Below are 27,512 nucleotides of genomic sequence, written 5' to 3' on the forward strand. Positions count from 1 at the left end.
AGAAAATAAGCAGAAATACAGCGCTCTGTGATTTGACTATGACAAACTTACATCATGATTGAATGCAAATGGTAGAACCTCATCCGTTCAATCATAATACACGTCCATCCATCTCTTTTCTATAGCGCTTTTCTTCATTAGGGTCATGTGTAACTAGAGCCTATCCCAACTGACTTTGGGCCAGAGATGGGTTCCACCTAAGACTGGTTGCCAGTTAATTACAGGGAACAGAGACAAACAACCATTCACAGCTATAGAGAATTTAGTCTTCAATCAACCTAACATGCATGCTTTTGCAGTGTGGGAGGACGTGAGCGTATCTAGAACAAGGGTCACCACCTTTTTTGAACGTGAGAACTACTTCTTGGGTATGATAAATGCAAAGAGTTGCCACTTCTGAAATTTATAATTTGCTCAAATTACATTTAATTATATGTTAATATTATGATCTGAAGACCCTGATCATGTTCATGATTTCTTACAATAATTATGATCAATTTATTTAACAAGGTAGAAAACATAAATACCAATGTGCAACACTATTTCAATAAATTCTATTCGATTTCTCTGCAAGTTTTAACATCACAGGTGACAAACTCAAGGCATGGGGGCCAGATCTGGTCCGCCACATCATTTTGTGTGGCCCGCGAAAGCAAACCATGTGTGTCGACATCATCTGTCATCTTAAAGTATGTTATTCCCCTTGAAGAAGGAAGTAGCCTGCCACCTAACAAATAAACACAAATGCAACAGTCCACTATTTTGGTTTGCGGTCTACTAAGTGCCATTCTAGCATAACGAATTAAAATATAAACACACCACTTTTCTTTCCCAGACTTTCTCTATGTACTATAGCATATCAAAATGCTGATTAGACAGCATGATTATTGCACAAGTGTGCCTTAGCCTGCCCAGAATAAAAGATCACACTAAACTGTGCAGTTTTACTGTATTGTATTCACTAAAATATCTGAGTAAAAATAATACATCGTCGTCAAGATGGCGCCTACCCGTGTGGACACCTCGGTTACGTGCTCTCTAGTATTGTCTATGTTTTTGTGTTTTTCATTCGTCTTTGGAGAAATTTCGCGACTCACTTCCACAAGGGAAGACTTGCTAAACATCAGGAAGTCTACCCCGGACTTTCTTTCACCAACCTTCGCAAATCCGCTCAGTTTTTTCCCCGAGTTACTCACTGGGGCAGCGACTGTAGTCTTTGGCACATGGAGGCAAAGGCGACGCCACAGAGGGAAGCGAGCCAGCATCCAAGTGAAGCTCCGCAAGACAGGATACAGATTGGCGTTTCCGTTGATCCACCTCGCAGATCTACGCTCCCTACCCAACAAAATGGACGAGCATCATCTTCTGACAAAGACCAGTAAAGACTTCGGACGTTCCGCCGCCCTGTGCTTCACGGAGACTTGGCTTTGTGAGGCTGTCCCCGATGGCACCGTAATGCTTCCCGGCTTCCATCTTCACCGGGCATACCGCGTCATGGAGTTATCGGGGAAAACAAAAGGGGGCGGGATATGCTTCTATAGCAATGAAAAATGGTGTACAGGCGTCATGGAGCTCAGCACACACTGCAGCCCTCGTTTAGAGTCGCTGTTTTGGAATTGTAAGCCATTTTACTCGCCTCGTGAGTTCGCATCTTTCATTCTCGCCGCTGTTTACATTCCGCCTCTAGCTAACATGAATGCCGCACTGCTAACGCTCGCTGAACAAGTAAACGAAATTGGAAAAAAAAAAAACACCCAGACTCACCCCTCATTATTCTCGGGGACCTTAACAAAGCTAAGCTCAACCACGAACTCCCTAAATACAAGCAGCACATCGACTGTCCTACCAGGGAAAATAACATTTTAGACCACTACATAACACATACCGTGCTATACCTCGCGCAGCTCTGGGCTCGTCTGATCACTGCTTAATTCACTTAATATCAACATACAGGCAAGAACTTACATGTGCGAAGCCTACGGTGCAAACAGTGAAAAAGTGGACCAACGAAGCAAAGCTAGAACTTCAAAGCTGCCAAGACCGCACAGACTGGAGTGTCTTTGAAAATTCAGCTGGCAGCCTGGATGAATATACGGACACTGTCACATCCTATATCAGTTTCTGTGAAGAGGTGTGTGTAACAAGTCATTTCGCACATTCGATAACAACAAACAGTGGTTCACTGCCAAACTTAAGCAACTTTGCCAGGCTAAAGACGACGCATATCGAAGTGGGGACAGGGCCCTGTATAATCGTGCTAGAAACCAGCTGACGAAAGAAATTAACATTGCAAAGAGAAACTATGCAGTAAAGTTAGAGAAACAGTTTTGCGCTAACGACTCTAAATCAGTCTGGCATGCATTACAATCACTAACCAATTACAAGCGACGATCCCCCAAAGCTGAGAACAATAGAAGACTAGCCGACGACTTGAACACCTTCTACTGCAGATTTGAAAAGGACCTACATCGAGACCTTCAAGTTCCTGGGAACTACAGTCTTTCAGGACCTGAAGTGGGAGTTCAACATCAACTCCATCCTCAAAAAGTCCCAGCAGAGGATGTACTTCCTGCGGCTTCTGAGGAAGCGCGGCCTGCCACAGGAGCTGTTGAGGGAGTTCTACACAGCAGTCCTTGAATCATTCCTGTGTTTTTCCATCACAGTCTGGTTTGTTACTGCTACAAAAAAGGTCGTACCCCCCTACCCACCCTTGAGGACTTGCACACTGCCAGAACTAAGACAAAAGGATACAAAATCCTCTTGGACCCTCCACATCCTGGTCACCACCTCTTCCAGCTCCTTCCCTCAGGTAGGCGCTATCGACCAATGAAAACTAAAACTAGCAGACAGCTTCGTCCCTCTTGCCATTTACTTCTTAAACAGTTAACTTACAATTCCATTGAAACATGCTGCCAATTTTCTGTCTTGAGTTTGTTGTCACATTTCTGTTGGGCCAATTAAACTTTACTTGTGCACTCACTGTTGTAGTCTTGCCACGCTGCACTATTTCCATATCTGTTGTTGACCAATACTGGCCACTCATGTGGCGGAGTAGCATCTGCAACATTAGCACAATTGACATTGTCGCAGATTATCGCACTACTAGTCATTTTAAACTGCATACATTTCTTGAAGTCTCGGTGCCGTTTGCACACTGGTCATTGCACCGGACTATTGTTCTGTTAGTCATTTCAAACTGCTCTAATTGCACAATTGTCCCCCCAAAAAACCCCAGCATTATCAGATTTCTCGCAACCTTTTATTGCTCATTGACTGTTTTTTTTTCAATGTCTTTATGTCTCAAAAGTATTCTCTGTCAATTGACTGTCTGTTGTAGTACTGGAGCGGCTCCAACTACCGGAGACAAATTCCTTGTGTGTTTTTGACATACTTGGTAAATAAAGATGATTCTGATTCTGATAATTTTAATGATAAAATGAAACCATATTCCAGCGTGTAAAATGAAAAAGACTTTCCCATTTTAGAAATGTATGCCGCCATCTCGAGGTTATGAAAAAGTTGTACACTTTCATTCTAGTATGCCACCGCCACTTACAGGTTATGAAAAAGGTGTAGCCTACACTTTCATTCCAATATGACAGGGGTACATATGACTACATATATGTACAATTGTGCTCATAAGTTTACATACCCAGGAAGAATTTCTGAAATATATATATATATTTTTATAAATATGACTGAACAACAACCATCATTAATTTCTTTATGGTTAAGTTTTGTTTAATGATAATGCTTTTCTGAAATGCTTGACAGTTTAATTTGAATTCCATTAAAATAAAATTGTGTTTTGCCTGGTCATTCATGTTTTCTTCCAAGAATTGTACCCATCTTACAAATTCTGCCTGTGTAATCAAATATCTGGGCACAACTGTGTGTTTTCTCATTTACTGAAGAAAAGTAGGGCTGTGAATTTCAAAATAAGAGCAACTAAATAAAGTTTATGTGTTCAAATAAAGTGCTTAACCTCGGAATAATTCTTTGAAAAAACTAACAAAATAGAGATAATAATTCATGTTTTGATTATATGGGTAGAAGCAAAATCATGCATTGTAAAAATGCATGATACATAGGTAGAAGGCTTTTCCAGAATTTTGAGCTCAACTTTGGGGGTGCGTATTATACATGGGTGCACATTATACATGAGAAATTACGGTATTTCATCTTCATATGCTTTTAACTCATAGCACAGGAAGGTCTGAGCAGCAGCATATTATTCCAATTAATGTAAGGCCACATCTAATATACTTGGAATTAACAACAGTTCTGTTCTCTGCTGCCATCCAGGGCTGTGTCTCCTCAGCATGCTGAATGTGTCTCCCAAGATACGCATTAATTAGCTCATAATTCCTAATCAGTCAGGCTTAACCTCTCTGCGAGAGTCTGCCTCTATGTGTGTGTGCGTGTGCGCACGCTTAGCGTTCAGTTTATTAGTACACTGCAATGTGTATGACAGGCACATCCGGGTGACCTTTGCCCTCGGTTAACCTCAAGTTTAATTATATTTCAGAAAAGCAAAACCTTATCAAGGGAGCTACACGCACATTTCATTTAAGCAACGAGAATCAAAGGTCAATTTTAGGTGTTCTTGATAAGTCCGAATGAGTTTTCTGGGAGAATGATGCACAAATTCTTGCCCTTTCGTGCACGGCGCAACAAATAAACACGCATGGAGTTACTGTATTTGCATGCAAGCCTGGCTCTCTTGATTTGACGCTGACACTCATCTCATCTGACCCACAAGAGTCCTTAACTGTTGTCTCCATCATTATTTCCCTGCAAATGCATCATGATATGTTCCATATTCAGCATATTAGTCACACTTGTCAGAGACATCATAAGCAGGCATCTCCCCTCGATGCTGACGCCAATGTGCTCTTTGTTCTCACACACACCATACTTATCTTTACCGTCTCCAGCATCAACTGACGTGCTGATTAGATGCAACTGTGCTCATTCTTACAATAGGATGATCCCCCCCACCCCCCTTCCACAATATGATATATGAGCACAGAGGCATGCATGGAGATAAATTTCGGAGTACCTCTCTACGCTGTCCGTGTAAAGAGATGCAAACGTATGCCTTGTCGAGCCATACATTTATCAGCCACAGTATTAGGAATACAGTCTCATGAAAGCGAATAACAAAATTCTGCCTTTGCAGGGAACCCTCAATATTAATTATGACTTTTATTTGTTTGAATGTTGTCATCAAAATGTATACATTATAAAACCAAGAAATTTTATTAAGAATAATGTCAAACAACAAATATTCTGTTAAAAAGAAAATTCTGGATTAATTTTGTATTACAAATTTTAATTACACAAATCAAACCATAAGTAAGACTAAAATCAGCAAATTGTGATTGCTCACTTTTCAAATATTTTTCCTAAAGTAACCAAAATATTAGAAACAACTCTCAGTATGATGCAGTGCAGTTTTACTCCTACAGTAATGTACTTATTTTTATGCATTTAAATTAATTTCTAATCTCTCTCGGTCACATGCGTCAATGAAGTAATGATTCTAGTGTGTGTGTGTGTGCGTGTGTGTGTGTGTGTGTGTGTGTGTGTGTGCTTGTATTGTTCAAAGCAAATCAGGTATTCTGTTCAAATGTGGCGCAAATGAGCATTTACAAGGCCCTGGGCAAAATATTAGAATGGGCTCCCAGTATGATGCAGTACACTCGAAACTAACACAATAATAGACATATTGTTAAACGAACGCCTCGTTAAAAGTGAGCATTGTTCTCTTTAGAGACTACATTTAGGATACGGCTCTTGTATGTTAATCATTTTGGTGGAAGCTGCTTGAAGAAAGCCATTTTGTGATGGAATAGAGGCCCTATTCATGAAGTGGAGTAGATGATCTGAGCCACTGCAGTGCCAATGCAGGGCAGATGGCAGGATATACCGTTGTTGTAATGACAGACCCCCAAACTCTTGGGGAAGATGACAAGAAGCTCAGACCAACACAGGCGGAATGAAGAATTCACCATTTGGAAGGCAGCCTGGGCTGACAGTCAAGCATCATTATATGAGTCAGCCGACCGGCACTTTGTCACTGTCGCTGTCTTTAAATGGAGACTTTTGTTTTCAAGATTCGTCGAGATTTACGACATTCTCGCCCCCTGTTTGAGCGATGATGTACAACAAAGTCATTTTGTTTAATGTGAAACCACTTTGAAAAATGGCACATTCCGCAGGCTTGTCCATTCTCCGAGAACAAACATAGTATAATACCATGCATTGTGCCATAACTTTAATCTGCCTTTCAGTCAAAGGAAACACAGACGTCATATCCAGGATATTGCTGAAATGAATGATGTCATTTGGTGAGGCCAACTTGGAATCCACTGTAACAAATTTCCCACGAATTGCTTTGATTTGTTTCTGTTAATCCAAAATAAATTTTCAGTGGAGGAAGTCTGGAGTCAACGATGGTCTTGGTGGACAGAGCAATACGCTTCATTGACACTGTCAGATTCATTTAACAATAAGTTTATTATTGGGCTGTAGCACTGCACCGCATCATACTGACAGTTGTTTCTATTACACAGTATTTTGACCCAGTCATGGAGCTACATAATGCACAGTAAACTCAATAAAAATAATAGAAAAGCCTGACATGACAGTTTTGGTCAGACTTTTTACGGGTCTCAATTACTGATATTTGTGGCAATTAGGTTGGGAGATGTATTGAATATTCAGAAATGCACTGCCAGCCCTCCCAGTTAACATGGATATTTGACTTCTAAAGACATCAATGGTCGTGAATAATGGTCATTTTGTCTGTAGAAGTAGAAAAACACAGTACTGGAGGGGCCACTACACACAGTAACACAGAGACAGTACTATCCAAGTGATTGGTGCCCTCCTACTTTATTTTAAATAGCTTGTGTGTGTGTATTAAAATTGCCTGATCTTATAAGTTACAATATGAAAGATGAATTAATTAAGGTTGTCAGATGTATTTCTAGTTTGCCATTTATATAGCAAAAAAGATAACCGATTTTCATTGGACTCATCCCTCAAGTTAGCATTTTATGCTGATCGGCTTTAATGTCATAATTCGCCGATCTGATCAATGACATTGATCATTGATCGGCTCCGCAAAAGACATTTACTCCGCGTTGTCACGTGCACAGTATATCTGAATCCAAAAGCTAGTTTATTTTTACCCTTGTTGCGTTTTTTTTTTAATCTGACGGCCAATGAAGTTATTTATAAAAAATATTTACAAAAATAAAAAAAACCTAGGCAGTGTGGTACAGACCACACGTCAGAGACAGGCAACACGTAATGCCCGGCTCAAACTACAAGACAAATTTGATCTTTCATGATTGCACTGTCAGACTACTGCAAAGAAAATCTTGCATTCCGATACCACTGAATCCCGTTTTTTTACGATCATTGGGCTTTATCTTGTCAACTCAAATGCGACCGGATACACTTGTTACCGTGGCGACGACAACAAGAATGAACATTATGAGGACAAAATGGGGGGAAATGTGTTGGTGGTCACCGGTGCTCAGGACAGGAGAGGACGTTCGTTTAAGGCTTGCTTGAGGTATGTTCGCCTACTTTTAATACGATACGGCTAACAAACAGGCAATAAAATGGTATGTAGCCTAGCAAGCTACTACTAGCACGAACGGTTGGACGTAAAGTAATTTAATTAAAAATAAAGTAATTTAATTACAGTAAGTTAGCACCCATTATGTCATTCTGTATTTCTGACTAGAGCAGTGTTTTCCAATCTTTATGGAGCCAAGGGCGGCACAGTGGCCGACTGGTTAGAGCGTCAGCCTCACAGTTTCTGAGCACGCCCGCGACCCTTGTGAGGACAAGCGGCTCAGAAAATGGATGGATGGAGCCAAGGAACATATTTTACAATTGAGAAAATCTCACGGCACACCAACAAACAAAAATGTCACAAAAAGTGGATCCATTAATTATTGTATGTACTTCCTCCCATCTAATAGAATGCCATTCATTTGTTCTGTCTGTCACTATGCCTCACTGGCATAAATAAAGGAGCAAAGATACATTTATTGTCAATATAATTTTTTGAGCAATTAAGTACACAAGTATATACAGTAAATGAACAGGTCATTTAAATAGACACATTCATATATATATATATATATATATATATATATATATATATATATATATGTGTGTGTGTGTGTGTGTGTGTACCTAATAAAGTGTCCCCAATGTGTATAAACATAACACGAGGCTAACTGAGGTCGCTTGTTGTGATGATTTCATCTCCTCTAGGAGGATTCTTCCTAGCCTCCTGCAGGCAAAAGAAGTCTCTCTTACATTCCAGTGGTTCTCCAATGAGGTCAGCGCCCCTCCCAGCGCCCACCTCAACCCCCCTCAAATAAAACGCTCGCGATGCCTCCACACGCGCGCAGTCAGTGCTGCGTTCACAGCGAGGCGGACACTTCCCGGCCAGAACCCAGTTTAGCACGGGCTTTTTACTTTATGCGAGATACTAATTGCGTCGGTGACACGCACACACTCCCACGAGGGAGCAAAAGAGTGTTGGGGAGGTTTAGAATGCTGAGCGATGAAGAAGTCTCACTAGTTGGTCGCTGTGAACGTGCACGAACCTTGACAAGCTGCGTTCATGGATTGACTCAATGTCTGGCATTTGACTTTTTTTTTTTTTTTTCCTCCATTCAGTTTTGTTTTTTTGTTTAGTTGATCAAAATTTAAGGACAGTGGATTATTATGACATCGATGCGCCGGTAATTTGGAGTTGAATGAGGATACGGTTTTTCACCCCCTTTTAAATCACGGATTAACCTTTGGAATAATTAAAAGAAAAGCTTCCAAAAACCTAATTGGAAACCACATCCTCGCTCCAACATGAGGTCCCTCACCGCGTGGATTTGCGTGTGCAGCTTTCTTCTGCTCTTAGGTGAGAGGTGAAATGTGAAAATCCATGTCTAAATAATACCGTCATTAGCATACCTGCAACGTTAAAAGGTGATGTGAGATTTCGAAAATACTTTTAAATCATGTACATTCGGATAATTAAACTGTCCTGCATCTATGATAACATTTTGATGGCACCTATTGAGTCACCACACTTGCATGCGTTGCCAATTGTTTCACAAAGCTGCCATTTTCTCATTTGAGGGAGGCAGATACTAATTTAATTTTTAGTGTCATCAACACAAACGTCTCAAAATGAAAGCGATCACAAAAATTCTACTTCATGTCCGTCATACTTGATATTCTCTCATTCAGTGGCAGTTGACTTATTAAGATGACCACAAGGGGTCGCTCTTGTCCTTCTACCTTTTCCCACTGCACATCTGCGGGATGGGGTCTGGTCTTGAGTCTTGTGACATGCGGACGCACCTGACAGTCTGCCTCTGTGACCCCATATTTTTCCATGAACAATACAGTACAACATGAGATTAACAAGCAGCTGGCATTTTCGTGTTATGTGTGATTGATTCATCAGAGATTTAACGAGGAGCTGTCTGGTGCGGAGTAGTTGGTGGCATAAAATAATGTAACGTACAGACCAGTAACATTTCCATGCTCCTGCGTAACATTGTGACAAATATGCCTGTGTGGCACAAAGCCTCCATTGGACCATGAAATATTTTTACGGTCTCGCTTGAGCACGCGCAGACGTCGTGTCGCAGGCCATCAACCCTATTTATCGTTGCCATGTTCAACCTGTTGCCATCATAAAGTAGGGATAAAAACTCTGAACTTGAACACCGCAAAACACTCAACCCTATTTGTCTCCTCGTAGATGAGACCGTGAGTTCCTGGGACGGCGCCTCGGCTTTGTCCGTGCTCTTGGCTGACGTGCACCCCGGGTCCGAAGTCACCGGAACCCCGTTGGAATGGGTAGACTGCATCCAGGCCAGCGACATGTGCAACCAGAACCCTCAATGCAGCTCTCGGTACCGCGTGATGCGCCAGTGCCTCGTGGGCAAGGAGAAGGAAGCCATGCTGGACAACAATAGGGAGTGCCAAGCGGCCCTGGAGGTGCTGCTGGTCAGTCCGCTCTATGACTGTCGCTGCAAGAGGGGCATGAAGAAGGAGCTGCAGTGTCTTCAGAACTACTGGACCATCCACATGGGACTTACTGAAGGTAGGAGGCACATGGTTTTGGCTCAAAATGCAGGAGCTGCTTTCATGTGGACTAAAGCAGTGGTTCCCAGGTTTTACTGAGCCAAGGCACATATTTTACAAAAAGAAATCTCACGGCACACCATCACAAAAAATATGCATTCTGAAATAATGAGAATCTCAACTCAATTTACTCACACATTGATTCTCTCTGTGTGGAATCAAGGCCTGTGTAGTTGAATATTCTGTTGTATAAAAGGAAACAGGTGGATATGTAGCTTTATTGTACCTTCTGCCAACTAGTGGAAGAGCAGTAATTGTTCTGCCTTTCACTATATGTTGGTGGCATAGATAGATAAACAAACATACATTATTTGTAGTAGTGTAAATCAATTCATCCATCCATCTTCGTTACTGAGTAGCCTGAACTGGAGTCTCGATATCACTTTTCCATTGCACAATTACAGCTGTACTCATCTTTGTTTGGGTCAGTTTGTTGTCCTTTTCACAAACCACAAAAAAACACGGTACACTGAATGAAACGTGCTAACAAGCAACAGAGAAGGAGAATGAGGATCTCCTGTGTTTACATCTCGATGCTGTTGGTAAGGAGGCATTTTTTTAATTTATTTTTTTAAATCTGAGAGGAGACTGTGGGCAGAAGGAAAACAGGCTGCTTCAGCAAAATGGAGAATGTGAAGTAAAACCCTGCACTGTCCAGAGTTTAAAGCACAGTAGTACTCAGTGATGACAAACCTGCTCAACCAATGAGCGACTAGCAGTGGTATATGCCAACCTTTGGGTATGGGAACCCAGACTAACAAGATACTAGAAATAGTACCTGGTCTAAATGTCAGTATAGGTGGTCCACAGTTATGAAATATGACATTTTGATATTGCAAACAGCGCACAGCACAAGAGTACACACTCAGTCAATGCTGTACTTACTGTTATTCATTTGATTGCCTTAGAGTGTTTCTAAGTGTTTTTAATACAAATACTCACTGTAATTTACTGTAAATTTGGCTTACGTTGCCACTGTAAAAATAAAACTACGTCATGTTACCATGTAGCGGAAATGGGCCAGTTTGGATTATTTGCTAGTAATTGCAAAGTAATTCAGTGGGAATGCATCAGCTGCACCAACGTCAGCTATGCGAACCACGACACTACCAACAGCCTTTTGTATTGCCCATACCGTAATTCATATATATATATATATATATTTTTTTACAAAAATGTTACCTATATAGAATTTAAAAAAACAAACTGTTCTTAATAAATTAAATGGAAATGTATTGTCCTAAAAAGTTCAATACAACTGAACTGTACTCGGGCAGTGATTCATTCCACTAGTAGTACGCATACCACACTTTGTGAACCTCTGCTCTAAGTCCTATAAAACCTTTAAAGGGTTGGAAGATGGACACCACTTCACCTTTTGTTGATGCTCTGTACCCTGGTGTCCTCTTAAGATGCTTCAAACTCCCGGAAGAAAAAGACATGCTTTTCCTGCTCGCTCCATTCTCTCCAAGGTAATGGAGGCATAATGGGATTACATTAGGAGGACCTGTTATGGTAGACTTATTGTTTTTCACCTAAAGTGTTCCATATTACCATGTAATTAGGTTATACTTGTATAGCCCAATGGCCCTTGTGTGTCCACTTACGCGGCACATAAAATAGCACTCTTGTTGTAACCCTGAACTCTTTGGATTTTACACCGAAACTCATTTAGAGGTTGGAAAAAGTCCCTTCACTTATGCTGCGGCCACTCTTCCATCCATCCTTTAGCGTGTCAACTGCCTTGTGCTTCTTTACGTGGCAGTTTTGCCACGTAAAGAACACGATGCACTCAGCTGTTGTGACACACAGGGTAATGGTGGGAATGTCTTTGAGGACTGTGGACTTTAGCGTCGTGATCCGTGAAGCGATTCCCCAACTCGACTGCTCACAGCACCAGCTTCACTTCATCACACTGATGGCAGCAGAGGGTCCCTGTCATGAGGTCAAGGCAAATTGAATGACACGGTTGCTCCCCAGGCCTCGTGTCTCTCTATCTGCTTGACGATGTTTTCTTTGCTCCCTGTTTGCGTTCTCCCAGTGACTTTTTTTCTTGTATTTGAATGCATCACACAAGTTGTCCGGTTGTCTCCGTATGTCCTTCACAGGCTGTGTTTCATACCCGAGTCTGCTCCTAAGCAGGGACCAGTTTTTGGTCCTGTCGCCCTTGGAGATGAAGCTCGCTTTAGAACAAACTAAGCACAGTTTTAATCTAATCATCATCCATTGTGTACTCGAGTATGTATCAACATTTTACAATGCCCTTCTCTGGACACTTGACTCAAAATAGACCCTCACAAAATCACTCAAGTGTAATGTGGATTTTAATGTAATTCATAAGAATAGAAAAATCTAAAAACGGGAAGATTGTGAAAGGCATTTTTTGAGTCTGGATTTTTGTGACATTTGTTAAAACAGTCCTTCTGAGCAAAAACCTAACATTTGTTTTACGACTACTTTTTTGGCTTGGGGCAAGAATCTCCCTCGCATTGATTTTGAGCAACATTGAATAGTTAAATGGATATACTCAAGTACACCAACTTAAGAAGAAATGGATCACTGAGGCAATAGAAAATTTAAAAAGATATATTTTGGGTTGCAGAATAGTCGAATAGAATATGTTGAAAAAAGGGTCCCAGTGGGATATGTCAATATGAGATGGATGATTTGTATATAACGTTTCTTTATCGTGTGGTGATGATATACAGTACAGGGGACTAGATTTTTGTTTTGCATTCTATGGATAGCTCACGTTGTTGTTTTTATTCAATAAGTAGAAGGAGTGCTCGGTAAAGAAAATAATAACTGAGAATGATACTGCTTAAGGAGCATCTTGGTAAGGGAAGGAGAGTATGGAGAGGGTTCACAAATTGGGACCGAATTGGTAGGGATGGGTGATGATAAGGCTCTCTATAATTATCATTATCATTTTTATTTTCACTTTTTTTTCTGTTTTCATTTTAATTTGTATGTTTGTATAGTTTATGTTCATGATTGTATCTTTAACATAAATTATAAATATACAAAACTTAAAAAAAACATCTTAAAATAGATAGGCCACGAGAGGTTTGATATTCTTGAATTTTAAATATTATACATTTAACAGTCTGAGTTAGTCTGTCCCCTGGAGTTTATAGATTAAATCTAACGTTGCACATCATCAAGCAACATTAAACATTAACTTGCAAGATGTGCTTAGTAAATGTGTTGTCCTGAAAATTCAAAAAGAAATCCCATCCATTCATCTTCCGAGCCGCTTATCCTCACAAGGGTCGCGGGAGTGCTGGAGCCCATCCCAGCTATCTACGGGCAGGAGGCGGGGTACACCCTGAACTGGTCGCCAGCCTATCACAGGGCACATATAAACAAACAACCATTCGCACTCACATTCACACCTACGGGCAATTTAGAGACTTCAATTAACCGACCATGCATGTTTTTGGGATGTGGGAGGAAACCGGAGTGCCCGGAGAAAACCCACACAGGCACGGGGAGAACATGCAAACTCCACACAGGCGGGGCCGGGGATTGAACCCCCGGTCCTCAGAACTGTGAGGCAGACGCTCTAACCAGTCGGCCACAGTGCCGCCAAGAAATCCCATATAAGCGCAATATTTAAGTCTTAACAAGCATTATGTTGTTTTCATCTTAGCGAACACAATTATCCTGCAATAATTACCGTAATTGTAAAAAAATAAAAAGAAACAATTTTGTTGTTGTTGTTGTTGTTCTGATATGTTCAAATATATTTTCAAGATTTTGATTTCATAAAATGCTCTCCAAAATTGGGAATGAGAATGATTTCGCAGTTCTTTTTGGATACTTCGGCCTCTTCCCACATTCTGAAAACATGTATTGTAGGTTAATTGAATGTGGTGTCAAACTGGTGGCCCTGGGGCCATATCCCGTGAAAGAAAATCAAACTTGCTCATTGTATTGTGGTGTAATACCATCGAGATATTTGCAAGCATTTTTTTGTTACCAATCCCCCTTTGAAAAGAAATGTAATAGTTGGAAAAACATGTTTTTATAGGCTTCTGATTTCAAAATTGGTTATTCATCAATGTCTTCCGTATACTGTATGTAATTACAGTATATGAGGTAATCTTTCATTTATATGGGCTCACAGTTGTAGCGGCCCTCCGAGGGAAGTCATAACTACGATGTGGCCCGTGACAAAAATGAGTTTGACACCCCTGCTCTAAGTTGTCCTTCAGTGTGAATGTGAACACTTATCTCTCTATATGCAGCCCAGGGTGTACCCTGCTTCTCTTGCCTAAAAGTCAGCTTTGATAGCCTCCAGCTCATCAGTGACACTGAATAGGATATAGTGGGTACGGACAGCTTTCTGACCCCCTGGAATTTTTCACTCTTTGTTATATTGCAGCCATTTGTTAAAATAATTTAAGTATTTTTTTTTCCTCATTAATGTAAACACAGCGCCCCATATTGACTTATTGATTTATCCATCCATCCATCCATCCATCCATCCATTTTCTGAGCCGCTTCTCCTCACTAGGGTCGCGGGCGTGCTGGAGCCTATCCCAGCTATCATCGGGCAGGAGGCGGTGTACACCCTGAACTGGTTGCCAGCCAATCGCAGGGCATGTATTAAAAAGAGAAACTGAAATATCACACAGCACAAAGTATTCAGACTGTGACACTCATATATTTAACTCGGTGCTGTGCATTTCTTCTGATCATGGTTCTACACCTTCATTGGAGTCCAGCTTTGTTTGATTATGCTGATTCGACTTGATTAGGAAAGCCACACCCCTGCCTTTATAAGAACGTATAGCTCACAGTGCATGTCAGAGCAAATGAGAATCATGAGGTCAAAGGAACTGCCTGAAGAGCTCAGAGACAGAATTGTGGCAAGGCACAGATCTGGCCAAGGTTACAAAAAAAGAGAGCCTTGGTGAGAGAGGTAAAGAAGAACCCAAAGATCACTGTGTCTGAGCTCCAGAGATGCAGTCGGGAGATGGGAGAAAGTTCACTGCAGCCCTCCACCTTTATGGCAGAGTGGCCCGACGGAAGCCTCTCCTCAGTGCAAGACACATGAAAGCCCGCATGGAGTTTGCTAAAAAACACCTGAAGGACTCCAAGATGGTGAGATATAAGATTCTCTGGTCTGATGAGACCAAGATAGAAACGGTTGGCCTTAATTCTAAGTGGCAAAACCAGGCACTGCTCATCACCTGTCCAATACAGTCCCAACGGTGAAGCATGGTGGTGGCACCAGCATACTGTGGGGGTGTTTTTCAGCTGCAGGGACAGGACGAGTACTTGCAATCGAAGCAAAGATGAATGTGGCCAAGTACAGGGATATCCTGGACGAAAACCTTCTCCAGAGTGCTCAGAAACTCAGACTGGGTTGAAGGTTCACATTAAAAAAAGACAATGACACTGTGCACACAGCTAAAATACCAAAGGAGTGGCTTCAGAACAACTCTGTGACTGTTTTTGAATGGCTCAGACAGAGCCCTGACTTAAACCCAATTGAGCATCTCTGGAAAGACCTGAAAATGGCTGTCCACCAATGATCACCGTCCAACCAGACAGAACTGGAGAGGATCTGCAAGGAGAAATGGCAGATGATCTGCAAATCCAGGTATGAAAAACTTATCGCATCATTCCCAAAAAGACTCATGGCTGTGATTTTGTGAGGGTCTATTTTGAGTCAAAAGGGTGCTTCTACTAAATACTGAGCAAAGGGTCTGAATACTTATGACTCTGTGATATTTCAGTTTTTCTTTTTTAATAAATCAGCAAAAATGTCAACAATTCAATCTGTTGTCCTGTCAATATAGGGTGCTGTGTGTCCATTAATGTGGGAAAAAAATGAACTTTAATGATTTAGCAAATGGCTGCAATATAAAAAAAAAAGTTATAAATTTAAGGGGGTCTGAATACTTTCTGTACCCACTGTAAGTGGTAGAACATAGATGAGAGGAGGACACAAGGACATACTGTAGCTTTGGTTTCACAAATGAAAGTTTTTAGAAGAAGAAGTGTATGCAATTGCAATCATATATCAAAGATGCATGCACTCTTTAAACAAAAAAGATACTTGGAACTGAACGGTTTGATTGGGAAGTGGCGTTAAAAAGAGGGTATAGCTTTAATAGTGCTGCTAATTTGTTCTTACAGCAGAAAAGATTATATTTCAAATGAAGCAGTAAACTCATCATGAACATCTTTATTCTTTAGAATTAAGTGACTTTACCATCTAAAGGACCACAAAACATAAAAGCATCGACATTGGAAATGACCTTGATAAAGTCTGTGTCCTGAAAAACTACAATTTTCTCCAGCTCTTCCTTATTTGTAATGACCTTAAAAGATAACCTGGAGACTCAACTCGCGGGTGACAATAGAAAGCAGCATCATCAGAGAACCTATTCAATTCACTATTACAAACAAATCATGCTGTTGCATCTTTTGAGTGCTTTGCCTTTGAAGTGAAGGTTTGACACTTGCAGTAGCCATAAATTGACTTACGTAAGTGAAATTTACTGTAGTATTGTAGAAGTTTTTGTGAAAACATTGAATCTCAGATGCTTGTTGCTTTACCATATATACGTATATGAGGTGTGTCAGAAAGGTTCAGGCCAGACGATGACCCAAGCACATCAACAAAGAGATTGTTCGGCATTACCTTTGTTCAATGCACAAGAGGAAAGAGCTGTAGCAGGACATCTTGTGGCTTTGTCACAATGACAACGCGCATGCTCACCCTGAGCATCCAACAGTTTCTGGCCAAGAAGAACATCAACTTGCTGGCTCCGTGTGATTATTTTTCATCTTTCCCATGTCAAGGGGTCATGAAGCGGACCCGTTTTGAAGACGTGGGTGACATCAAGATGGCCGTGACGACAGTGCTGCGCAGGATCTCGGAAGAATCCTCTATGAGTGCATGATGGCGGGGTAGAGAATGCTGTAAAAGTGCGTTAGATTCCAGAAGGATTACTTTGAAGAGGATAAGATGTAGTTTGGATTTGAAATACACTTGGAATTATACACTATATATACCAGTCCTAGAACTCTTCTGACACACCTCACTGGACATCCATCCATTCATTTTCTGTAAAGCTAATCCTTATTAGGGCGACAGGTGTGCTGGAGCCGATCCCAGCTGACTTTGGGCAAGTGACGGTCTACAACCTGGACTGGTCACCCACCAACTGCAGGGCACATAGCCTAGAGACAAATATTTACACGAACACCCAAGGACAATTTAGTCTTCACTGAACCTGACGAGCATGTTTTGGAATGTGGGAGGAAGCCATAGGGTTAGTACCCACGGAAAACCCACCCAAGCACAGAGAAAGGATGTAAACTCCACAAAGGAAGGCCAGATTTGAACCCCCAACCTCAGAACTGTGAGGCAGATGTGCTAACCAGTAGTACACAGTGCCGCTAGAAAACATACTGAAAATGATTCTAGAACTTAAAAAAACAAAACACAAAACGTACAAACACTTTTAGTACCTAGCAACCAGTCCTGGGTCTAGTCTGCCTTTCATTCATCAGACTGTGATAGACTTCTTCTCCCGACCAAGAACAGGATAAGTGGTATAGAAAATTAATCGATGGTTGTCATATATATATATATATATATATATATATATATATATATATATTGTTTAATATACCACTGATTTGTTTAATTTGTTTAATAGACCACTGATAACTGTGAAAAATCTTTTGACTTATCCTTCTACACTAATAATTAGTGTTTATGAAAACAGATAATCAGGCTCTCGAAAAGCCCTGAAGTTGCAAGATGCCCTTGTAAAGTCCATTGGTAACAGCACACAAGGTCCAGACACTCAAAAAAGATAATAAAATTGTCAATAAATGTAGAAGGATCTTGGAAATAAATCATTTTGTAATGACGAGTTGCTAATAAGAATAACATTCGTTATATTAACATTCTTTATACAATGAACCCCCACTATAATCAAAATTTAGATTTGCACATCTACACTGTAGTACCATGTTTTGCCACAATATGCCAGGCAGAACCGAGATCTACTGGAACAGATGCAGTGAAATTAACAAGAAGACGACGAGGGCACCCACCCCTTTTGTGTATCACTTTTTGCTGTTGAAATATATAATATAAGCCTGAGTATTATTGTTGGCTCTGTTTGTTCGTGATGGGAATCCCAGCTCTTTTGGATCGGCTCACTAACCGTCCATCTCTTACGTCCATCTCTTATGGCTCTGGAACGGCTCTTCGGATTTTTTGTGACTTAAATTAATTTATTACGCAAAAATAATGTAAAATTATGCATACTGATGTAAAACCTGAAATGTTTTCCATTATATTTATTGTAAAAATATGGCTTTACTTATTCACGCTACTTCGTGCTACAATAAAACAAAATACAAAAACAAACGTAACTCTTAAGAGTGTTATTTTAAGCTTTTAATTTTGTTCTGTTAAGCAAATTTTAAAGTGAAACAACAAAGAATGCTTGCAAAACACACAACAGAGCAAAAGAAATTAAACTATATAAAACAAAAAATAAAATTAAAATGCATTCAGATAACTTATCTATAGTTAAGATTGGCATTGAGAAAGCAAGTTGCTCAGCTTTGAGGAGCTGATCGAGTTTCTTCTGTCGTAAATTATTTTTTGCCTCCTGTTTTGGAAAAGGTTCTCTCAGAAGGGACTGACATTGCTACAATGTGCAACAGTTGCATTAGACACAGCGGAACCTTTATTAATACCAGGTTCAAATGTTTATCTTTTCTTCTTCTCATTCCACAAATGGGTGCCTAAGCAGGTTGTGCAGCCAGCCCGATAAGAGATTTTTTTCCACAGACGTTACACTGCCTTTGTATTGCCAATAAAGTTTAAATGTGTCTAGATTTTACTCCTTTTCCTGCTATCACTCATTTTCATAACTATTCCTTATCAGCGCTTTTGTGTTTTCTCTTATGGCTCCTTGCACTGTTTCTCACTCGAGTTTCTCACTCGCGGGCTCTCTCTTAGGTAAACGATGAAAGCGGCTCCCAGTCACGAGCCGGGTGTCATCGTTCGCTTCAAAGATCTGGATCTTAGAGCCATTTCGTTCGCGACCAACACATCACGGCTGTTTGTATGTGTTGTTGCTCCTTGTGTGTTGAAGTAGCAGTTGTTTGAAGGTTTCACAATCAGCCTAACATAGATGCTAATTTCCGTTAGGTCGTTGATGGCGTTTCACATGTTGTTGGCATTAGACTAGCAGACCTTTGTTAGACAAAATTACATGGTTTGATTTAATATTTTTGTGTTTGAATAAGTGTACATTGTTTAATTCTCTAAGGTTTTATCCTATTAGAAGAACAGTCTGAGCATGTGTGAGAACAGGTGCTAGGGGATACTTTAAAAAGTCTGTTTTAATACATTCTAATGTGTTTAAAGCATATTGGCGTGGTAAAACTATGAACAAATATTTTTGATGGTAGATTCTGGTAGCTTTTCACCTATCGTGAGTGGGACTGGAACGTATCCCTTGCGTTAAACGGGGCTTCACTGTATATTTAGTAAGTCTGATCAGAGTGCTTTAGTACAGCTCTCTCTACACAGTTGCCTGCCTTTAGGCGACAGATAACAGGGGTCCGAATGTGAGTATTTAAGCCATCTGCAGTGGTGCTAATAGCAACCTACTAACAATGTGTTCCGACAGGAAATGGCAGCTGAATATAATGTTTCAATGCAACGCTCATCAACAAATAATGAGTGGTTCCTGCACTGACAATGCAACAGAAGTGATTATTTAAAAAAATGATACATGGTCTCAACCACCTATAGGGAGTCAGCCATGGTTCCCTTTTAATTAGCGCCCTGGGTCTGAAGTAGCCTTGCAGCAGCGCAGTGGAATAGAACATTCATACAATCACTCGCACAACTTCAATGTACATTATTTCCTCGGTTCAGCCGTGAAGAGGTTTCATGAGGACCTTTATTAGCTGAGCCAGCTTCCTCTACAGTGAGAGAACCAACACTACCACCACCAAGCCCAATCATCCACATGACAATTTATCTGGAAATTGTTCAAAAGCAAATTAGCATCTATGCGCCAGTGGAAGAACGTGACAAACACGCTGTTCTAAAAACTAGGGATGATACATTGTCCTTGATCAACCATGAGGAAAATTAACGATCAATTAACCGATTAGTTTTTATTTCTCAAACTATCGGTATTTGCGTCAGATATTGCTTCTGCATGTTCCGAACTCCTGTTTGTATGCCTGATTTTGACCACAGGGTGTTTTTTCCCCACAGTGAAGGTCTGTGTGGATATAGCTCAACTTCCCATAACCTATTTCATGTTGCTTCAAAGGCAATTAGTCAACCATCAATTGCACAAAATCTACAGAAATCCTAATCAATTCATGCCATGATTTCAGTGAAGCAGAGGACAAACGTGCATGTTTTTGGAATGCGGGAGGAAGCCGCCATACTGCGCAAGCATGAGGAAAACATGCCAACCACACAGCAAAGTCAGAGTTGGGATTCAAAACCAGAACAAAAGATATGTGAGGCAGACGTGCGCACGAGTACCGGATTACTGTGCTGCCCTCTTTGAAAAGTTGAAGAGCAAATTTCAACAAAATCAGTTTTCCCTTCTGTCTATGTTACAAAAATAATCCAGATCGTGATTAAATGTCCCAAATCCTTTTGTCCTTAGGTCATATCATATCATAGCGTCAAGCCAAATTTCTTAGAACTCCTTTTAATACTTTTTGGGTTATGGCCATGTTAGAGCATAATCAAAATTTTATCAGATGGTCCATTTGTTATACTGAAGCTATCCTCAAAAACGTATCATCTATTTTTTTTTTACCGCTTATCCTGTTCAAGGTTATGGGGAAGCTGGAGTCCAGCTCAGATGTGTGAAAGGCAGAGTATGCACTGGACTAGCACTCATCCAAACCTATTCACATGTTTTCAAGATATGCCACCAGTAACAAACAATCAAACATACAGGTACCAACATTACCTAAAACATATCCATCCATCCATTTTCTGTACATTTATATTTCCATTAATAAACATGTTTCAATATAGAAAAATCCCCAATATTGAGAGACTTTAAAAAATACAAATAAAAATCATACTCGGCACATTGATTTAATCACAACTGGATTGTTTTGGTCGTCTCAGAGGACGAACTGATGAAGCTTGCATGGATGAGAGGCAAAACGTCTTGTAAGATGTCCAGAAGAGTCCACTTGTGATGGATCAAATAACCAGAGAATGAAATAACCTGGATGAACATTCACAGCCATTATTTTTCATTGTTTTATCCCTCCCACACATTTGAAACATATTTAAACTTCATAAAACATACTTGAACTTATTACAACACACCGTTTAAAGTATTTCTAATCCCCTGTTCTGAAGAACACTGTCAAGAAATGATAGACTATTGTACAACATCGTTTTGAGGAAACAAAAAAGACTTCTCGCTTGCAGTTCTCCTAATAGGAGGCAAAGCGGGCTTGCTTCAAACTATTCACTGGGGGAAAAAATGACACTGAAAACAAATGAAAGTCCATTAGCTTAATGCTAGCATATTATGTGAAACACCATAGACGGGCTAATGGAAATGAGCATATATGTCGCACTTAATTATGAACCTTCATTGCTACTTTAACACACATGGTGCAGCCTTACATACAAACAAGGCATACAACATTACCCATGTCTTAATGTGTTCGGAACATGTTTCAACATAGAATACATACGTACCTCGTGTATTCCATATGGAAACATGTCTGTTAACAGAAATATAAGTGCACACTGACTTTCAGAACACCCTGTACTTAAGACTGAATGCTGCCTTTTTTTTCTTTTTGGCCATTTGGTTTATTTTCAGTATTTTCTTAAATGTCAACGGAACAAGGTCACCCTCCGCCTAGGCCATTACATCACGTTAATATCACAAGTTGCTTATGATGTGTGATATCACGTTAATCTCACACGCTGCCGCCAGTTTATAAGGATGCAATGAGGCAGCGGCTCTGATAGACATGGGAGAAAGAAGAAATAATGAGGGAGGAGAACAGAAAAGAAAGCGTGAGGAGGTAGAGGATGAGGAAGGGGGGGTCGCAAAGGTACATAGTATTCCTGGGTGAAACCATCATTACTGTGAGCAATGGTAGCAGTCACCGGCCATTACCTGAGCCATCCACTGTCATAAGGAGAACATTTTTTCAGGCTGCCCCTCATGTCAGGCGGATCGGGGGGGGGGAAGCAGCCTCTTGCATGCTGAATACATCCTCCCACCTGCACCCCCTCTCACCCCCCTCACTCCCTCCCTCCTCTGTGACCGACACAGTTAGCTACTTCATCATCATAAGAAAGAACCTGCCGATAGCTTTTTGGACACGATCAATAAATCCTTTCATAGGCTTTCCTTCTTGTCAATCTACCTTTTCCGCTCTCATCCCTAAATGCGAGGATCCGTTGCCCCCTCTAAAGCGAAGTAGGCAAGGTTCTGTGTTAGTGAGTGACAGGCCATCCTGCATTGTGCATGCGGTCATGATGGGAGTATTAAGACTTTAGTCCTCATAGCGCCACTAAATGAATGTGCGTTTCACAAGTCAACTTCCAGACCCGCAGGCTGTCATCACATCATGGCTCGGAAAATGTGTGTATGTGCGTGTGTGTGTGTGTTGGTGGCAGGCTGCAGCCACTCGCTCAGCATCGTTAATTGAAATTGCCACTTGTTGTCAGCGGTGGCCTCCCCTGTCTGCGCGGAGGGGTTAAATTATTTTGTAAATACATTTTCAGACAGACTAATTATTTGGCTGGTTTTCCTGCGGGTAAGCGACACAGCCATAAAGAAGCACTAATCATATTTTACATGAAACATTGATGGCAACATTTAAGCCGTTTTAGTTTTATAACAACCTAAATTCGCCTTTGCTTTTGATATAAAATATAAATTGGGAGGCTGATATGATGAGCCTGCAGAGCTGCTTTTAATGATCCGTGTGACCTGCGGCAACGCAATAAACGGATTTCTCAATGTTTATTTATTTTTTAAAACCGAGTTTTCAGAAGGAAACCAGTTTTCAATCAGCAAGAGCCAGGCATATATATAAAAATGGTGATTTCAGCTAAGTGAGTGTGTAACTATTGGTATTACCATCGCACATCGCCCTAGGAAATGTGAGGGGGAAAACGCTTCTCTTCGCAGGTTGCCCGCCTGCACGCCACGTCGCCGCATTCAGATATGTGACTTGAAATATTATCACGGGCTAATCCAATATTCTATTTGTCTGGCCTGAAATTGAGTTTAAAATGTCAATATGACTTCAAAAGCGGCGCTGTAAAGTGAATTTATGCTCCCAGATGCGTGCGGGGGGGCGGAATTCATGGAAAGATGCGCATGCGCGGTCAGTCGACTCCATGTTTGCGCCTCATGCTAATGTAATGAATTTGACGTATTGCAGCATTGCCTTCACAGAAAGCAATTTGACACGCTAGATCTCTGACAGCTCATTTTGCAAGCTTTTTGGAGCTCTGACTGTGAAACTTCGTCACCATTTTTTGTTTTTCCTTGAAGTGTGCACCACAAGCAGCTACTCTTTGTGTCTCACACAGGCCGGCTTCCATTATGCTACAGTTTAACACTAGTGCCATTTTTACGATTGAGCAATGTTGTGACTTTTCCCCAACATTAGACTGCAGAAAAACAGGGAATGTGAAATAAATCAAACAGGAATATAATAAGGGAGCTGTGAATGACAGTTATTAAAATTGACTTTGCTTGCAGCCATTAGGAGGTTGCCAAGAATGCCACGGAAAATCAAAAGGACAATCTCCATCAGCTCGGGAGTTGAGCTTCATTGATAATGCGCGAGGATGACTGATGTCGCGGCTCCGCGCAGGCCTGATGGTCTGTCATGCTCTGCACTGGCAGAAAAAATTAAAGCAAATGGAGGCTTAATTACAGCAATAAATCGTTGCCCCGCAGCTAAACACATCATATCACAAAACAGCTGGGAAGACTTTTTATATTGCTTGATGATGATGATGATGATGATGCATGATTGGCTGTGGGTCAAAGAGCAGTGATATTTGAGCACAAGTGATTCATTTCAGCACACATGCTAAGGATGGGTAACGCGACTTGGTAGAATTCATTCAGTGCTTGTACTAAACATGCTATTTGGATCAATTTCTGAAGGAATCTGTTGGGCTTAATTTGATCAAACCACGTTTACCCTTTGATAAGAATTCTGTCACATTATTACAAATGTGAATCCACTATAATTAGTAGAAAATTGACATATTTTTGGATGATTTGAAAAATCTGTTTTTAAATGAGATTAATAATGCACCTAACGGCTTGTAAATTACGTCAAAATACAGCATTTGTGTTGTAAAATCACAAAGTTGCTCAAAATTATATATTTTTTCTCTCAAAGAAAAAGGAAATAGAAGTAATTTGTGCCTGGGTCAAACTGTATCCATCGTAAGGCAAGGCAAGTATATTTGTGGAGCACAAATCGAAAACAGTACAACTCAAAGTGCTTTACTAGCTACATAGAATTACAAGGCAAATAAAATCCTTCCATAAAACGTAAATATAATCATCCATCCATCCATTTTCCGTACCACTTATCCTCACTAGGGTCACAGGCAGTGTTGCCACAGTTACCTTGAAAAAGTAACTTAGATACTTTACTGATTACTGGAGCTCAAAATTAACTTAGTTACTTTATTGATTACTTGATTTGAAAAGTAAGTAAGAAAAAAGTAACTTTTTCGTTACTTTTAGCAGCTGCAAAGTGATATTCCTCACTTATCCACAGTACAAAAAAGCATTAGCTGAACCCATTACTTGGTAATGTACGCCACACAAGTTACAGAATGATGTCATCAACATGAACCAATAACTTAAATATTAGTTGCCACATTAAATCAGCAACGTAGTGCAGACTTGACATGCCAACACAATCCATGAAGGCAACTGTGTGCGTGTGTAATGCCTTTGTGCATGGGTGTACATAAACGTGAAAGTGAGTGACACACACACACACACACACACACACACACACACCCGCGCACACACACACACTATTGCTCCCACCACAGTAATTTTGATATGAAGAACGAGAAAACTTTTTTTCTTACTGTGTGACGTCAGCGGTGCAACGCGTTCAACCAGCTCACAGTCCGGACTCCAGCCCAAGTTGAGAGTTCTCACTTTTCATTGTGAATATTATTTTAGCTAGCTATTGTAAGTCCTTCAGTGAGTCAGTCCTTACCCTCCGTGACCGATTTATGATCGCGCACATCGTTATGAATAATTACTTTTCAAATCAAGTAATCATAAAAAAGACATTGACACAGCGTTGCCATCGTGCACAATATATTTGAATCCAAAAGCTAGTTTATTTTTAGCCTTGTCGCATGTCTTTTGGCGTAGACCTGTAAATATCTGACGGCCAATAAAGAAAAGAAAAAAAACATCGGCGGTGTGGAACAAACAACACGTCTGAGACAGACAACACGTAATGCCCAGATCAGACTACAAGACAAATTTGCTATCACGCACGTTTTGGTGTGGGTGAAGTAATTTAATTAAAAATGAAGTAATTTAATTACAGAAGTTAGCACCCATTATTTCTGTCATGTAAATGTCATGATAAAAATACACGATCTGACTAGAGCAGTGATTTTCAACCTTATGGAGCCAAGGAACTTATTTTACAATTTAAAAATCTCACGGCACACCAACAAACAAAAATGTCACAAAAAGTGGATACATTAATTACTGTATTTACTTCCTGCCATCTAATAGAAGACCATTTATCATTTGTTCTGTCTGTCACTATGCCTCACTGGCATAAATAGAGGAACAAAGATACATTATTTATTGCAAATAGATTTTTTTCAGCAATTAGGTACACAAGTTACAATGCAGTAAATGAACAGGTAATTTAAATAGACACATTCCTCTATCATGTGATCGGATCGGTGGTCGGTTATCGTTTTTTTAAACTTAGTTATCGGCCCCAAAAATCCTGATCGTGTAAAGCCTACTGACTACAAATTAGTATTTAGTGAGAGACATTGATGATGCAAAAGTTACTATTGATGGTTTAAAGAAGTAACTCTCGTCTGACTACTTTCCCGGGGAAAGTAATGTGTTACTTTGCTTGTTACTGAAAATGGTGTTTTTTTTGGAGTAATGCGTTACTTTGTAACGCGTTGCTGCCATCACTGGTCACAGGCATGCTGAAGCCTATCCTAGCTGACTCTGGGCGAGAGGTGGGGAACACCCTGAACTGGTCTCAAGCCAATCGTAGGGCACACAAAAACAAACAACCATTCACACTCACAAATGAAATTAAAAGCAAGGAATCAGGCTAAAATACTTTCAGTTGTCACACTCACAGCTAAATAGAACTCTATATAGCCTTGATTTGAACATTGTCAGGTTTGAGGCAATGTTTTAAGTAGCACTTTAACATGACAACCTGTCACGCAAGTCTAAAAATTACACTAGATAAAGATGATATAACAAATTTACAATAAAAACAAACAACTATTAATGATGATTTTACAAATATGTATGGATACAAAAAAGCTTATCACAACGCTCTACCTTTGATAACAAGTGATGATACATAAGGTGATGCTGAAGTTGCTAATGAAACCTAACTTCCGCTTTGTTTGTTCTTCTCTTAGCACCTCACAAAAAAAGCATCAGAATAAGGAAAACATACACAGTTAATCCTTGTGCGGGTGCTCCAGTCCAGCTTCCTCTCATAATCTAAAAACATGTTAGGTTTGTTGAAGACTAAATTGTCCATAGTGTGGAAGTGCATGTGAATGCTTGTGTGTATATTTGTGCCCTGTGATTGGCTGGTGACAAGTGCAGGCGGTACCCCGCCTCTCAACCAAAGTCCACTGGGATAGGTTCCAGCTGACTCAAATGAGGACAAGTGCCATATAAAAATGGATAGATGAATGGAGTTGCAGTCATTTTTTCAGAGTCTTGAGTCTGCAATGGAAATTTCAATTGAGGTTGAATTCACACATTGCAATATTTGTCTAATTGTGCAGTGGTGACCAGAGGTGGGTAATAACGTACTATATTTATTCCATTACATTTACTTAAGTAACTTTTTGGATAAGTTGTACTTTTCAGAGTAGTTTAAACAACATACTTTTTAATTTTACTTTTGTTAAGAAGAAACTTTACTTTTTCTGTTAGTGAGCAACATTCCAGTCGCTACCTTTATTGATTGTGCGATCTATTTGTTTTGGTTGGTCAGAGAGACATCTGCCTCAGGCACTGTCACAT

General features: G+C 40.3%; 1 protein-coding gene across 1 annotated transcript in view; it reads left to right on the forward strand.

Annotated features, from left to right (window-relative positions):
* The first annotated feature begins 8,452 nt into the window (after window positions 1-8,452).
* LOC133400633 (GDNF family receptor alpha-2-like) overlaps window positions 8,453-27,512 on the forward strand; it is an 81,804-nt gene continuing 62,744 nt past the window's right edge. The window contains exons 1-2 of the mRNA XM_061673479.1: window positions 8,453-8,950; window positions 9,803-10,147. Coding sequence (XP_061529463.1) covers window positions 8,899-8,950; window positions 9,803-10,147 — 397 coding nt within the window. The 5' untranslated portion in view covers window positions 8,453-8,898. The remainder of the gene's footprint in view (window positions 8,951-9,802; window positions 10,148-27,512) is intronic.

Source organism: Phycodurus eques, chromosome 3, assembly GCF_024500275.1.
Source record: "Phycodurus eques isolate BA_2022a chromosome 3, UOR_Pequ_1.1, whole genome shotgun sequence".
Taxonomy (NCBI): domain Eukaryota; kingdom Metazoa; phylum Chordata; class Actinopteri; order Syngnathiformes; family Syngnathidae; genus Phycodurus; species Phycodurus eques.